This window comes from Microtus pennsylvanicus, chromosome 9 (assembly GCF_037038515.1).
Source record: "Microtus pennsylvanicus isolate mMicPen1 chromosome 9, mMicPen1.hap1, whole genome shotgun sequence".
In the NCBI taxonomy this organism is placed as follows: Eukaryota; Metazoa; Chordata; class Mammalia; order Rodentia; family Cricetidae; genus Microtus; species Microtus pennsylvanicus.
Genome location: NC_134587.1, coordinates 47,508,616 through 47,524,404, shown reverse-complemented (window position 1 = coordinate 47,524,404; position 15,789 = coordinate 47,508,616). Strand labels below are relative to the sequence as shown.

Below are 15,789 nucleotides of genomic sequence, written 5' to 3'. Positions count from 1 at the left end.
GGTGCTTTCCCCGGGAACCACGGAGTGGGAGGGTGATGCCAAAAGCCATAGTGACCCCCGGCTAGCGGCTAGCTCAGTCTGTCTCTGGTCACAAACCCAGAGGCAATGGGCAAAGGCAGACCGTAGTGAGCAATGGGAAGAGAGCGGGCTAATGGGCGGGACAGGAGGTGCCGCTGCAGTGGCTGTGCGTGGCTCGGGACACTGCTGACCCCGTGGATGTGGCTGGTCTGATGAGTCCACGAGGCAGGCTAACATGAGGAAAATAAGGCTCTGAGCTGTGGCTGTCAGAACACCTTCCCCTGCAGTGAGGTAGTGACTAGCCAAGGTACCAGTGTGCTGTCCTCGGCCTCCAAAGACGACTTGCCTCTCTGTGGCCAGGCTCTTATCTTACCCTTGCTGCTCCTAGCGTCTTGGCAGAGAGACTCAGCTCGTCATGTGACTGGGAAGTAGGTGCTCTATTATAGAGGAGAAGCAGCACAGGGAGGGGAGGCCAGAGTCCTGAGTAGCAGTGACAGAGCCTGCCAGCCCTACGTCCTACGCCCTTGGGTGTCAGGAGGTAGCTGCAGACTTTGGGGCACTGAGTTTGTCACCTGGGTCCCTGTAGACAACAAGCTGAAGGAGCTTCCTGAGACCCTGGGGGAGCTGCGAAGCTTGCGTACCCTCGACATCAGTGAAAACGAGGTTCGGAGACTGCCGCTGATGCTGGCTCACGTGCGGACCCTGGAGGTAAGGGGGCACTCTCTCCGGTGTCACCGAGGGCTGCCGTGTGACTGTCATATGGTGACTTTGCTGCCATCCTGGCAGTGGGAGGGCATAAGTCCAAGTGAAGGAGGACGGGGGAACCCAGAAGGGTCCCCACTCTATGGCCTTGGAGCCTGATTTGAAGAAGAGGGAGAGTTGGGACATAGCCATGGACTTGGGAGCATTCAGTGGAAGAGCAGAACGAAGAGGGGCTAGAACGGGCGATGAACAGGAAAGCTGGGCGTGGAACGGAGGCAAGGTGGAGATCTGGGCTCGGTGTGGAAAGTGGATCTCGTCAGAGCACAGGTGGGTAGGGTGAGAATGTCCTGGGACCCCGTGAGTCACCTCGGGGTGAATGAGGAAGCTACACACACCAGAGGAGTCTATGTCCTTGCAGTCTGCATGAGCATCTAAGATCGCAGAGTTGACACGGTGGGTTCCTTTAAGGCTTCTATCTGCAGGTGCTGTGCATCCTCTGTCCGAATGTCTGTCAGATCTCCTCTTTCTCAAAGGACACCAGTCAGATTGGTCCAGCCTGGCTCTAAATGTGAAGTCTGGAGTCTTCAGAATTAAGACTTCAGTATATAAAGCAGGGACACAGCAAACCCACCACAGACGCCAGCACTAGGTGGCCCACTCGGGGACAGTGGGCTCTTGGTCCTGACAGGGTGGCTTGTTGCTCCTCAGGCACTTTTGCACGTTTTTTTAAGATAAAGTTTTGTGTAATCCAGGCTGACCTTGAATTTACTTTGTAGCTGAGGATGGAACTCTTTGATCCTCCTGCCTCCACTTGCTGAGATTACAGATGTGCACCAATACACTCAGTTTGTGTGGTGCCAGGTATCAAACCCAGGGCTTCGCTCTACCAACTGAACCACCTCCCCAGCCCCTCATTGGCACTGTCTGAGACTGGGCCTGTGCCAACTCCCAGACCCCCACACCCCCGTGAGGCATGTCCTGTTATGACTTTGCCGATGAAGAAACTGGGGCACACAGCTCCATAGATGGGATTGGACATTACAGCCTCTGGAACAACCCTATGGCCGCACATGTAAAGCTCAGTGTCTGGAATAGGGATTTATCTGTCGCAGTGTTGACAGCTTGTCTGAGCATCCCAGAACTCCCCAGATCTTGGTGAAGAGCAGAGGTGTCTGGGAAGGTGGCAGCTGGACAGAGACAGCACATCTGTGTTGCCCCTCACATGGTGGTGAAGCACAGTGTGCTCAGCCAGCTCTGTTCTCTGTCTCTTGGGAGAACCTTCTGTAGCCATGGGTGTTTCTACTGACTGTACATCTCTTGAGCGTTTGGGATGTGGCTGGTGCCACCACAGAATTGAATACTGTTGTTGAGTCTTTATTAATTCCCAGGTAAAAAGTCATGAGCTTTACAGTTGCTCGGGCCCTGATTCTATCCTAAGATACTGGAGCTCTGAGGGACTGAGGCTGTGCTTCAGTGGGGGAGCACTTGTCTAGCGTGCCTGAGCCCCAACACTGCAGCAGAAGATCGGATGGGACTCATTGCCCGGCTGCTCCTTTAAAAAACTTGTGGGAGCCTCTGGCCCCCTGGGCAGACTTTTTTCAGGGTGAGAGCTCAGGCATTGTCAACGAGACCATATTGTGTGCCAACTCCATTCAAATGCTGTGCCCTGTTACCTACCATACATCCCGTCAAATCAGGGACACCACGCCTATGTGACACTAAGGGAGTTAAGCCAAGTGACCTGTTTAGGGTGCACAGCAGGCTGTGCTGTGCTGGGCTTGAAGGCCAAGTGCCTCTCAAGAGGCAGAATCCCCCTGCAGGTAATAGAAATGTTGTCATCTGTGCAGCCACTGGGGGCCCCCAAGCTGGCATGTATCCATATAGCCAAGGTGGTGTAGAAGGAGCGGTGGGCTGCGTTCCTGCCACCCGGCTCCTGGCCGCCTGGCTAGCTTATGCCCCAAAATAACAACACACAAACTCTATTCATTTAAACACTGCCTGGTCCATTATATCTAGCCTCTTCTTGGCTAACTCTCATATCTTGCTTAACCCATATTTAGTAATCTGTGTAGCATCACGAGGTGGTGTCTTACTGGGAAAGATTCAGCATGTCTGACCTGGCAGCTTGCTCCATTGCATCTGACCAGAGAGGAGAGGCATGGCATCTGGCTCACTTCCCTTCTTCCCAGCATTCTGTTCTGTCTACTCCACCTAGCTAATTTTCTGACCTATCAGACCAAGCAGTTTTCTTTATTGATTAACCGATGAAACAATAGATTGACAAATGACCTTCCCACATCAAGGTGGCCTTTACTAATTAAAACTGAAATTAAGGTTGCTGTGCACCTGTAATCTTGACATTTGGGAGGCAGAGGCAGGAGGATCACAGGTTCCAATGCAGCCTGGGCCATGACTCAGTGGGGAAAGTGCTCACAAAGGACCTGATCTCAGTCCTAGAGCTACGCACCTGCAATCCCAGCCCTGGGAGGCAGAGACGGCAGGTCCCTGGGCCTTGCTAGCCGGCTAACCTAGCCATCTTACCAAGTTCCAGGCCAGTGAGTGGTTCCTAATGAACAACACTCAGGCTTATCCTCTGTCCCTCCACACACACACACACACACACACACACACACACACGTATGTACACACAACTCAAGAAATGCAAATGGCCACACGTGACTCTCAGCCACCATGCCGGGCAGCGTGGCCCAGAGTCCACACTCAAGCTACCACGGTGGTGACTAGTGGTGCTCCTAGGAGGCAGGGGAGACAGCAAAACCAAGCGACTTTCAACTGTGCTGGGTGGTGGGTGACGTGGTATACACAGTAAAGGGGTTCCTTGTGCCCACAGACGCTGAGCCTTGATGCCACGTCCATGGTCTACCCCCCGCCAGAGGTGTGTGGTGCTGGCACTGCGGCCGTGCAGCAGTTCCTTTGCAAAGGTAAAGGCAGCCACCTCTGCTGTCCCCCCACCCCATGACCATCCCTTGTCACAGGCTGGGGACCAGCTGAGACCAGGTGGTACAAACTGCCTGGTCAGCGGTCAGCGTCCAGTGAGGGCAGCATGTCCAATGAAGCATGGCACAGAGATGGAAGCACCAGGCTGAGCTCAGGAGAGATTAGGCTCAGGCATCTGGCTTAGGTTAGGGCTGGGGAAGGCCTGTCTGAGAAAGCAACTTGGCTGGCACTGGAGCAGGGAGCTAGGGCCAGGAGAAGAGACAGTGTTTCTAGCAGAAGAGGCAAGGGCTAAGGGACCTAGAGGAAGGGAGGGGAACCTGAGGTACTATGGAGACCGGGTTTTATAAAGTAAGAACTAGAGGAAGGAGGACAGGCTAGGCAGACCCTGGTGGCCTGGGCACCAGAAGGGAGCAGCTTTGGGCTGTTGCACCTGTCAGCGTGGTTCCTGTCCCCTGTGGGTCCTCAGAGCAAGCCTCTTGTCTGAATTATTCACAAGCAGTGAGGTGCAGTGCAAAGAGAATTAAAGGCTGATCTTATCAGTATGCAAATGATCCCAGACCTGCTGGCCTGGGTCTTCAAGAAAAAAAAAAAAAGCTGAACTCCAGAAGCTGGGAAAGTGACTCAGCTGTCACGTGCTGGCCTCTTAACCGTGAAGCCCTAAGTTGGACCCCAATACCACATAATGTGCATGTAGTCATAAACCCGTAATCCGAGCATTCCAGAGGTAGAATCAGGTCTGTAGTAGTGCTGGAGTCCCGTCTCCAGACAGATAATAGCTCAGAAATTACAGCTGGGTATGAGGACTCAGAAAGCGATGCCGGGAGATCAGGGCCAGTCCTGGACCGGCCTGGGTTACGAAGTGAGTTCAAGGTTAGCATGAGCTACGTAGCAAGATCCCATCTCTCTCCCTCTCTCTCTCACTTATGTTGTCAGTATGTTTTCGAGCTGAACATCCAGGTCCCCAGCTCAGTTAGTTCCCTGACTAGGTGTTCGCCCAACAGAAAGAGCAGCCATGTTGTCCACAGACGCCCACGGCAGCGCTGTCCCCATAGCAGTGGGAGAATGAGTGAATGGTTTCATACTCACATGTGAGAAGCACACAGCATTGAAAGAACAAACTCTGCCAACGGCAAGCGAGAAGTGTCTGCCGGAGTAGAGGGAGAAAAGCCAGGCACAGGACATGTGCTTGTACCTGGCAGGTCCTGTGTCCCAGCCAGCACTGCCCTTGGCTTGTAAGGGTGTGTTCGCCTTAAATCTGCTTCAGGCTCTGCTGGGGCACTTGCTAGCGTGCCTGAGGCTCTGGCTTCAGTTCCCAGCCGCTAAAATAAAGGAAAAAATTTTTTTCTGGGTAAATAGTTTCCTCTTAGAAACAGAAGGAAGATTGTGAGCTTGAGGCCAGCCTGGGTTACCTACTGAGACTCTCACTACCCAAGAATGTTTTAAGATCCTCTAATGCGTATATAAACAATAGACACAAAAATAAAGCAGTAACTGCGTATGCTGACTACAGAACTCAAATACATGACATCATATTTTTCCCTCCCTAGGGGGTTGAACCAGGGCCGGCACACATGCTAGGCAAGGGCTCTACCACTCAGTCTATCCCAACCCTTTGTATGTTTTCATTTTGAGACAGGGTCTTACTAAGTAACTCACACTGGCCTTGAACTTGCTGTGTAACCCTGATAGGCTTAGAACTAGCGGTCACCCTGGTTTCTTTTCTTTTTCGAGACAGGGTTCCTCTGTAACTTTGGGGCCTGTTCTGGAACTAGCTCTTGTAGACCAGGCTGGTCTTGAACTCACAGAGATCCACCTGCCTCTGCCTCCCGAGTGCTAGGCTTAAAGGCATGTGCCACCACTGTCCGGCCACCCTTGTTTCTGAGTGGTTAGGATTATAAGCCTATGTCTCCAGGTCTGACGTTGGGCAATAATAACTAGACAGCAGCGAGGCCCAGCCTTGGGAGTTTAAGAGTGAACCGAGCCAGCAAGGTGGCTTCGGTGGCGGAGGGAGGACGAGAGTGAGGGCACAGGAGCAAGCAGCGGGGTGCTCCTGACCAGCCTGTGCCCCTTCTCCCGTAGAGTCAGGATTGGAATACTACCCTCCTTCTCAGTACCTACTGCCAGTCCTGGAGCAGGATGGAGCTGAGAACTCCCAGGACAGCCCCGATGGAGCCATAAACAGATTCTCCAGGGAGGCGGCTGATTGGCAGGTGAGATTTGCTGCCAGCAGGGGCGTACCTGTGTGGCTGTTCTGTGAGGGCTGCTGGCATAAGGTGTTCAGAGCTGTAGCTACGGATTTCTCCATTCAGACCCACAGACCCAGCTACCTCAGCTGTCCAGGCCACCAGCTCACCACAGCAGCTGTCCAGGTCTCCTCTCTGTTCCCTGGACAAACCATGTCCCTTTGCCCAGCGTCTTAGGGCAAGCCATTCCCACCTGGAACTCTCTGAACTCTTCCATTTTCATCTTATCTTACTAATTGTTTAATGGGTATCTAAAGATAACCTTGAACTTTAAAAAATCTATTATTGTGTGTGTGTGTATGTGTGTCAAACGTACAGTGGTTCTCACGCTGGAGCCCCCCAGGCCCCTTTATGGGTTCTCATCCTTCCATCTCTTCGTGCCCGTGAAGCAGGCTGGCTGGGCCAGTGGGAACCGCGCCCACCACCCTTCCTCACCTCTGGCTCTTCTCTCCCCAGAACCGGTTCTCTGACTACGAGAAGCGAAAGGTAAAGGCCCTCCCTGCCACTTTTCTTCTGGAGGATGGCAGCTCCCTGGAGACTTGCAGGACAGCCCCTTGTGGCTCTGCATCTTGTCCCCGCAGGAGCAGAAGATGCTGGAGAAGCTGGAGTTTGAGCGGCGCCTGGACCTTGGACAGCGAGAGCACGCCGAGCTGCTGCAGCAGAGCCACAATCACAAGGACGAGATCCTTCAGTCAGTCAAGCAGGTGCGTGGCCACACGCCAGCCTGCCTATGCCCCAACTCTGTGGCCTCCTGGCGTAGGCCGAGGCACCAAATGGCCAAGCAGGGATTAAGCTGCCCCACCATCCCCGGGAAGCAGGGATGGCGGCCCTGACTGGATATCCTGGCCAGCCTCCTTGGGCACAGTGGACACTAATATGCCTAGTGGGGAGGGAGGGACCAGCCCAAGGTCACAGAGAGCCTGCCTAAAGTGAGACAGGAACGCCACTTCCTCCAGCCGAAACCCTGACTATGCCCGCACCTGTGGCCCTGTGTCTCCCCCACTGCAGGAGCAGACTCGGCTCGAGCAGGGCCTAAGTGAGCGCCAGCGCTGCCTGGACGCAGAACGGCAGCAGCTGCGGGAGCAGCTGAAGCAGAGCGAGCAGAGCATCGCCAGCCGCATCCAGAGACTCCTGCAGGACAATCAGAGGTCAGTCCTGGCCCGCCAGCCCCCGGAATAGCCTCTGAGGGACAGGGTGCTTTCTCTCAGTCTTCCCTGGCTCAAGCATTCCTCTGCTAGGGTCCGAGGAAGGCGATTCCGCTGCTCTGATTTGGGGGTACAGAATGGGGTTCTGTCACAGGCCTGTTAACTGCACTTAGCCACACTGGGCCCAGCCCCCTTCCACATATTAGCGGGTGAAAGTCACAGCCTGCTCCTGCATTTGGCTTCCGCATTGCCCGTTGCCCGAGGGTGGCCGCTCACCCTGTAGGGAGCAAACTGTCCTACATAGGAACCGCCAAGCCAGTTCATGATGGGTTGGAGAGAGCAGCTGAGCGGAGATCCCGTGTCTTGAAGACATCTGGTTAGGGTCCACCACAGAAGAGTCTAGAAAAGGCTGTAGCCGCATGCTCCTCTAGCCCAGGCTTCCTTCTCCCGTGCCTCAGGTCCTTTTCTTCTAAGGAGACTTGGCTGGCCCTTCTGTGCCAAGCACTATGTGTTCCCACATTGGGTTTTTTGTTTTTTGGTTTTTTGAAACAGGGTTTCTCTGTAGCTTTGGAGCCTGTCCTGGCACTAGCTCTTGTAGACCAGGCTGGCCTCGAATTCACAGAGATCCTCTTGCCTCTGCCTCCCAAGTGCAGGGATTAAAGGCGTGCTCCACCTCTGCCTGGCCATTGTTTTATTTTTATAAGACAAGTTTCTTTGTGCAGCCCTGGCTGTCCTAGAACATGCTCTGTAGACCAGGTTGGCTCAAACTCAGAGATCCTCCTGCCTCTGCCTCTGCCTCTGCCTCTGCCTCTGCAGGGATTAAAGGCCCACACCACCTTATCCAGCTGCCTAAGAAGCACTTTCACTTCCTGGCACAGGAGAGCCTTCTAGGCTTTCACTGCCCGACAACAGAGCTCCTGGGTAGTGAGCTCAGCCATTGTTGGGAGGTGCAGCTTGGCTGGGCGTGTCATCGCTGGTGTTCACAGGACCCATCTCTGGTTTTTCCACAGGCAGAAGAAGAGTTCTGAGATCCTGAAATCGCTAGAGAATGAGAGGTGAGTGAGCCTCGGGGATCATGTGCCTAGAGAAAGCTCCCTGCTCTGGGGAGCAGATTCCCTGGGTTGCTCCCTGCTCTGGGGAACAGATTCCCTGGGGCGCTTCCTGCTCTGGGGCTGGGGGGGGCATAGGCTCCTCCCTTGTCCTGGGAAGTCTCCGGCAGTCTAGGAGAGTCACCTCTTGGTATCTAGTTAGTAATAGCTCTTCTTTAGTTTCTTAAAATATATGTACATTCTCGAGAGAAACAGAAATATGAAGGAAGGTGCATCTGTAATGCCCATCAGCTATAAAACACTTTTAATAATTCACATTTAGTTCAGGTGTGGTGGCGCACGCTTTTAATCTCAGCACTAAGGAGGCAGAGGCAATCAGATGTCTTGAGTCTACAAAATGAGTTCCAGAACACCCAGGAGGTCTACATAGAGAGACCCTGTCCCAAACCAAAATAAATGAACAAAATTTTTACAAATCCACATTTGTAGAAATAAAAAGAATATGATACTTTTGTCCCTCAAACCACAGCTGCTCAAGTCCCTCAAATAAAGGGAAATATTCAACCTATGGGTCACAACAAGGGGTCGAATGACCATTTTACAGGGGTCACCTAAGACCATGAGAAAGCACAGATACTTACATTCTGATTCATAACAGTAGCGAAATTACAGTTATAAAGTAGCAGTCCAAATGATCTTTATGGTTGGGGTCACCGCAGCATGAGGAGCTGTGTTAAGAGGCCGCAGCATCAGGAAGGTTGAGAAGCGCTGGCCTGGGGCCTCACACATTTCCCTTTCTGCTTGGCATGCTTCCTGATAACCTGATACGAAGCGCATGCTATGCAAATAGCAGCTCTGCTCCGTTGCTTAGGAGATAGTGGGGAAATATGCTCATACCGGTACAGACACAAGATTTTTCCAGGTATTACTGACCAGCGGTCGGTTGACTCTGCAGACAGGGAACCCACAAACACATGGGACCACTGCATTCCTCCCTGCTAGACGCGGGCAGCTTGAAAGCAGAACGGACACGCATTGCTCTTCAGATGCTTTGCGTGTAGAAATCAAAGGGAGCCCTCCCTGGGGTAACGCTGGGTGTGTGATAGACAGGAAGTACGAGCAGTGGCCTTTGGTTTTTCTCTTTGTCCTGGGTATTTATCAAGCTGCCTCCTTTGAGGTACATCGCATTTGTTGTCAGGAAAGTAATAGGTCAGGCTTGGTACACGGCTGTCATTCTAATGTTAGGGGTTAGGGAAGTAAAGGGGAATTAAGAAGGATCAGGAGATCAAGGCCAGTTCTTACTACATAGTGAGTATTCATGGAATGGACCGAGAGACGGCTCAATACGGAGCTGCCTGCACAGCATGAGGACCTGAGTTCACACCATCCTTAGTGCCTGCGTAAAACCCAAGCAGGCAGCGCATCCTGTAGCTGCAGGACTAGGAGGTCGGAGCTCCTGACCAGACAGCATGGCAAAGCTTATGAGCTTCAGGTTCCATGAGAAACCTTGTCTCAAAAACTGAGGTAGAGAGGGACACCTAGGGAAAACATCTAGCATTGACCCTTGACCTCTGTCCACATGCACACGCTCGCTTGCACATGAACACACGCACAAGACTGAGTGTGGTGGCGCATGTCTGTAACCCTAGCACTCAGGAGGAGCGCAAGCTCAGGGACAACTTGGTCTACATAGGAAGTTCCAGGCTAGCCTAGGCTACAGAGTGAGGCCTGTCCAAATAAAAGGGGAAATAATATTTTAAAGGACAGGAAGAAAGGAGGAAAGGAAGGAGGGAGGGAGGGAGGGAGGGAAGGAGGGAGGGAGGGAAGGGAAGGAGGGAGGGAGGAAGGGAAGGGAAGGAGGGAGGGAGGGAGGGAGGGAAGGAGGGAAGGGAAGGAGGGAGGGAGGGAGGGAGGGAAGGAGGGAAGGGAAGGAGGGAGGGAGGAAGGAAGGAAGGAAGGAAGGAAGGAAGGAAGGAAGGAAGGAAGGAAGGAAACATAAATGATGGCGAGAAGGACTGACACTGTTGCCTGCCCCTCCCTGAGATGTCGCTGGGGCGCTTTCCTGATTCTCCTGGGAGCCTCCTCTCCCTGGCCATCTCAGCCCTCACCACATAGGAGCATCTTCGGAGTGCTCCCCGGGGATGTCCTGCCCAGGCCAGCTGTGCCTGCTGAGGCCCAGCTGAGTGGTAACACACATTTAGCCCTTAGCGACAGACCATGTCTGATGCTGGGCTGGGCAGGCCCAGAGGACAGCCCCATTCTCAGAGGATCCAGGCCTTTGAACTAAGTCCCACGCAGGAACATGCAGGGTGCTAATCAATCGAGCCACCCTTGGCATGTGAACACGGAAAGCACACACAGCGTGCAGCGTGTGTGTGTAAAGTTACCTTGAAATCTTTTCACCTCTTACGTCATACATGTAGTTTTGTGCCCAAAACCTTGTTTGTAGGAGGCTAAAGAGATACCTGCTCCTCCAGAGGACCTGGGTTCAATCCCCAGCACCCACATGACAGCTCACAACTATTTGTAATCCAGGTCTAAGGGATCTGGCAGCATCTTGTGGCCTCTGTGGACACTTGGCATGAATGTGGAACACAGATGCACATGTAGGAAAAAGACCTATGCGCATAAAATGGTAATTTTTAAGACCTTCTAGAAGGCAGAAACAACAGCCAGGGCTACATAGTAGAGAGACTCCGCGTCAGAACAAACAAAACAGAATAAACACCTTGTTTGAAGCTGTTTTTAGGCTAATGTCCCCCTCCACACCGTAAGTGAACCCTTCTTGAGGTAACTGCAAAGGCGTTACTGCAGAGTCTCAGGGGAGACTCTGGCTTCTCACAGACTGTTGTCAGTTCACGTTCCTCTTGGCAGTGCAGTAAAGTACCCCACCGTCTGAAGTCGCTAGCAACAACCGATGACGGCGTCTTTCAGTGGCCCGGGATGTTAGGCACCTTCCCATTTGTTCGTGGTATTGGCTTCTAACGTTGGTGACCCACTGTCCTAAGAAGTAATCACCTTTAAGGCTCAAGGTTAACATCCTCAGGAGATGTGTGTGGTGCTTTGGGCATGCAGCATGGATTGGTCTATCAGGGAGGTGCCCTGGAGGAGGGAGTGTTTATCTGGTAAGATTCTTGCTGGAGCCGGGCGGTGGTGGCGCACGCCTTTAATCCCAGCACTTGGGAGGCAGAGGCAGGCGGATCTCTGTGAGTTCGAGACCAGCCTGGTCTACAAGAGCTAGTTCCAGAACAGGCTCCAAAACCACAGAGAAACCCTGTCTCAAAAAACCAAAAAAAAAGATTCTTGCTGGAATGAATGGATGAATTTGATTTGTACTTTTTTCTCTTCCTAGAATAAGAATGGAACAGTTGATGTCCATAACCCAGGAGGAGACAGAGAACCTGAGGCAACGTGAGATCGCCTGTGAGTTGTAGCATGGGAGATGAGGGGTTTTGTGGGCGGTGCTCGTGGGTAGACTGTTCCTGTCAGTCTCGTGTGGAGGGTACCGAGTGTCACCCTGACAAAGGGCAGCCAAGTCTGTCGTGGAGCTCAGGCCCTGGGATCAGGCAAGCTTAGAGTCTGAGTCTCAGGTTTCCTGTCGATAGAGTGGAGGAAAACGACAGTTACCTGCCTACTACACAGGACTGTCAGGGGATCTGATGTGGTCCTTCCTGAGCATGTCACAAATTTGGCTGCTCTGACTTCTGTGCTGAGAGCTGGGGTCAGCCTCACTCAGCCACTCCTACCCCTCCTGGTGTGCCCGGTTCGCCCCGAGCTCCACAAGGTCCACACTGATAAGGCTTGATCCAGACCAGCATGGAAAATTTGCAGCCTTGGGCTCAGGAAGGCTGTGAACGCACTGCCTGTCCTCAGTTAAAGTGGAGATTGACTGTCCCCGTCTTTGAGGCTTTTGTCATGGGGGGGGGTGGGGGCCCTCTATGTACCAGACTTGCTATACACGTGCTCACCACACCTGCAGAGGCTCAGATCACAGACAGCTCTGTCAGGGGTCACCATTTGTTAAAGAACAGCTGTGGGAATCACCAGATGTTTATTGAGTTAGTTTCCCAGAGATGGGACCAGCATCCTGGGCTTTGTGTTTTCAGCCTTTCAAACCTCCCATTTGCTGTTGCCTTGCTGGATCCCAGGGCCTAGCACATGCTAGGCAAGCCCACTACCCCTGAGCCACATCCGGCCCCTTACAACCTTTATAACTTAGAAAAAAAATTCAACAAGGGAGCTGGAGAGCTGGCCCAGTGAGTGGTCAAGAGCATAGGCTGCTCTTCCAGAGGACCTGAATTCTAATTGCAGCAGCTCTGGGTAGCTCACAACCCACCATCTGGAACTCGATTCCGGGGGATGCAGCACCCTCTGCTGGCCTCCGCAGTCACTGCATGTACATGGGGATGCAGCACCCTCTGCTGGCCTCCGCAGTCACTGCATGTACATGGGGATGCAGCACCCTCTGCTGGCCTCTAAAGTCACTGCATGTACATGGTGCACAAGCCACAAAAGCAGAACACCCATACACATAATTTTTTTTGAAGTTTTAATTAATTCAACAAAAAATAACAAAGGGACCACTATGTTTGACTTTTTGAGGCAGGGTTTGTGTGTGTGTGTGTGTGTGTGTGTGTGTGTGTGTGTGTGTGTGTGTAGTCCTGGCTGCCCTAGAACTTGCTTTGTAGACCAGGCTGGCCTAGAACTCACATAGATTTGCCTGCCTCTGCTTCCTAACTACTGGGACTAAAGGCCTGCACCACCAGCACCCAGCAGTATAGATTTTTTTAGGGCTGGGTGCTGGTACTCAGCTGCAATCACAGAACTCAGTGCTGAAGCAGGAAGATTTGGGAGTTCAAGGCCAGGCTGGGCTATTTAGCAATACTATCAAAGGAGGAAGGAAAGAGGGAGAGACTTTCTTTAAGAATGACTATCCAGCCAGGCGGTGGTGGTACCCGCCTTTAATCCCAGGACTCAGAAGGTGGAGGCCAGCCTGCACTACAAGAGCTAGTTCCAGGACAATCAGAGCTCTGCAGAGAAAACTCGTCTTGGAAAAAAAAATAAAAGGAGAGAGAGAGAGAGAGTGGCTATCCAGCCGGTCAGCCCCCTGGGCCTGTCCTTACTCAGGGAAGCCCAAGAGCAGCCACCCCGTCTCTGTAGCTCACAGCCTTCTCTCTGCAGCCGCCATGCAGCAGATGCTAACCGAGAGTTGTAAGAGCCGGCTCGTCCAGATGGCCTATGAGTCTCAGAGGCAGAGTCTGGTCCAGCAGGCCTGTTCCAGGTAAGGTAAGGAGGAGCGTGTGTTCCCAAGTGCGGGCTCCGAGGGGGTCAGCTGGGGGTCCCAGACTGAGCCATCCCAGCTTTGGCGGTGCTGTCAGGACGGGGGATGGTCAACCTCTGGGGTAGGCAGTGATGAAGTGAGTGCAGCCGTCTCCCTCGGCCCATCTGTCTGTCTGTGGAGACGAAACTGTTATCCACGCCCCCTGTACCTCAAAGCCGAGGTTCTGGGGGAGCAAACAAGAAATTCGAATCTTTGCCGGGCATGGTGGCACATGCTTGTAGCACTTGGTAAGTAGAGGCAGGAAGATCAGGAGTTCAAGAGTGAACTACGTAGTGAAGTCCGCACCCACTTGAGCTGCATGAGACCCTGTCTCAGAACACGCGTGTGCATGCGTGCATGCACGGGCACGTGCACAGTCACAGGGCTAGAGCGATGACTCGGCTATTGAAACCCCTGGCTGTTCCCGTAGAGGACCAGGGTTCAGCTTGCAGCACCCATCGATGACTGTAGTTCTGATGGTCACTGCACAGATGCTGTGCACTTCCACATACGCAGGCAGAACACTCGAGTAAATCTTGTTTTAAAAACACCAAGAAACTTTTTAAAGTTAATGTGAAAGAAACTAAAGCTACCATCTTGATGCGCGGGAAGCTCGAGGTCGTGAACTCTGTGCCAGTCGCCAGCCTGGGTGGAGGGCTGAACACAGTACAGCCAGTGCGGAAATGCTGGGAGGAACATTCCAGAAGGGAGTGGCTCACCAGGGCTCACCAGAGGTGGTTGGGCAGGAGCCGGGCATCCATGGGGGGGGGGTCGTGAAGGAGATGGACTGGAGGGCCTGGGCGGCTCTCTGCCCACCCGCTGCTCCGCCACCCTCCTTGATGTCCTTGAGGCTGCACCCTGCCCTCTGCCAGTCGCGTTGCTTGTCTCGGTCTCCTCCCAGGTGCCCTGCACACAGTAGGTGCTCAGGGAATACTCAGTGAGTGACTGTGCTGTTTTTCTGGCAGCATGGCCGAAATGGACCAGCGGTTCCAGCAGATTCTGTCATGGCAGCAGATGGATCAGAGCAAAGCCATCAGCCAGATCCTTCAGGAGGTGAGCGCTGGCCCGGGGCTGACTGCACCCTCCTGTGCGACCCTGGTCCCTAGCTCTACTCCCTGGGGACACTCAGGGAGCTGGGCAGGGCCCTGTCTCCTGTCTCCGCACCCACTGCTGCTCTCACTGCTGACTTCCATAAGCGGAAGCTTAGAAGGTGCCGGGCAGAGCCTGAAATGGATCAAGCAAGGGCCTCACTGTGGTCATTTAGGTCCCTGAAGCTGACCCTGACTCTTCCCTGTGCTTGTCACGGCCTTTTCCTTTGTATTTATATCGGCTCAGCCCTGCTCAGCCATCCACCTCCCTCCTAACTCCAATCTCTTTCTTCTCCCAAACTGGTATGATTTACTGTCTGTAGGACCCTGTTTCTCAGGGAGGGTACCTGCCTCTGGCTAAGGAGAGACTAGAGATCTGGGTAGACGTGGCACCTGTCACAAGCAGGTCCTCGTCTATGAAATGGGCAGCAGAAACAGGCAAGCCATCTTCTGTTGTGGGAATGCAGCGTTCAGGACTGGACATGTGGCTCAGTGGCTAGAGACTCCCTAGCATGCCCGGACCAAGGTTCCATTCCCAACACCTCAGGAACCGGTGTGGTAGCACACACCTGCAATCCTGTCGTGTGGGAAGTGACAGGAGGATCAGAAGTTCAAGGTCATCCTCAGCATCATAGGGCGTTTAAGTTTGAGGCCGGACTGGGCTACATGAGGCCACCTCACCTCAAAAAATAAATAAATATTAGAGTCTGGGTGAAGTGTTTCACCCCTTTAATCCCAGCACTGGGGAAGCAGAGGCTGGTGGCTCTGTGAGTTTGGGGCCAGCCTGGTCTACATAGCAAGTCCCAGGACAGCCAGGGAGGCAGAGAGACCCTGTCTCAAAAATGAAAATAAATAAGTAAAACAGAAAAAAAAGAAAGACATTGGGAGACGTGGCGGGCACGATGCCAGCCCTTGGGTAGCGTAGGAAATGATGTCTTTGCCACGGCTGTAGTGCAGGTTTGCCAAGCACTTCCCTCACGTTCACTCATCCCCTCTGGTTCTCCCCCGTGAAATAGTCCCTCTCTGTTCTCATGTCTCTCGTTCATAGGTACATGTGCATGAACTATATACATATTTAAATCTGAGTGCACACATAAGAGGAAACCGTGATATTTATCTTTCCCTTACCACTGTGACCCCAGTCCCGTCTCTTCTGTAACAACACAGTTTTATCACTCTCCTTTTTGTTTTGTTTTTGTTTCTTGTTTTTTTGAGACAGGGTTTTTCCAGCCCTAGCTGTCCTGGAACTCGCTCTGTAGGTCAGGC

The 15,789-nt window shown here is 53.0% G+C and overlaps 1 protein-coding gene across 4 annotated transcripts in view; it reads left to right on the top strand.

Moving 5' to 3' along the window:
* The window catches only part of Lrsam1 (leucine rich repeat and sterile alpha motif containing 1), a 35,038-nt gene that overhangs the window by 9,191 nt on the left and 10,058 nt on the right, over positions 1–15,789 (top strand). For all 4 annotated transcript variants that reach the window (XM_075985899.1, XM_075985897.1, XM_075985898.1 and 1 more), the window contains exons 9-18: positions 605–726; positions 3,572–3,662; positions 5,758–5,888; positions 6,378–6,407; positions 6,503–6,625; positions 6,930–7,069; positions 8,077–8,121; positions 11,468–11,538; positions 13,297–13,396; positions 14,401–14,488. In XM_075985899.1, the coding sequence (XP_075842014.1) occupies positions 605–726; positions 3,572–3,662; positions 5,758–5,888; positions 6,378–6,407; positions 6,503–6,625; positions 6,930–7,069; positions 8,077–8,121; positions 11,468–11,538; positions 13,297–13,396; positions 14,401–14,488 (941 nt within the window). The remainder of the gene's footprint in view (positions 1–604; positions 727–3,571; positions 3,663–5,757; positions 5,889–6,377; positions 6,408–6,502; positions 6,626–6,929; positions 7,070–8,076; positions 8,122–11,467; positions 11,539–13,296; positions 13,397–14,400; positions 14,489–15,789) is intronic.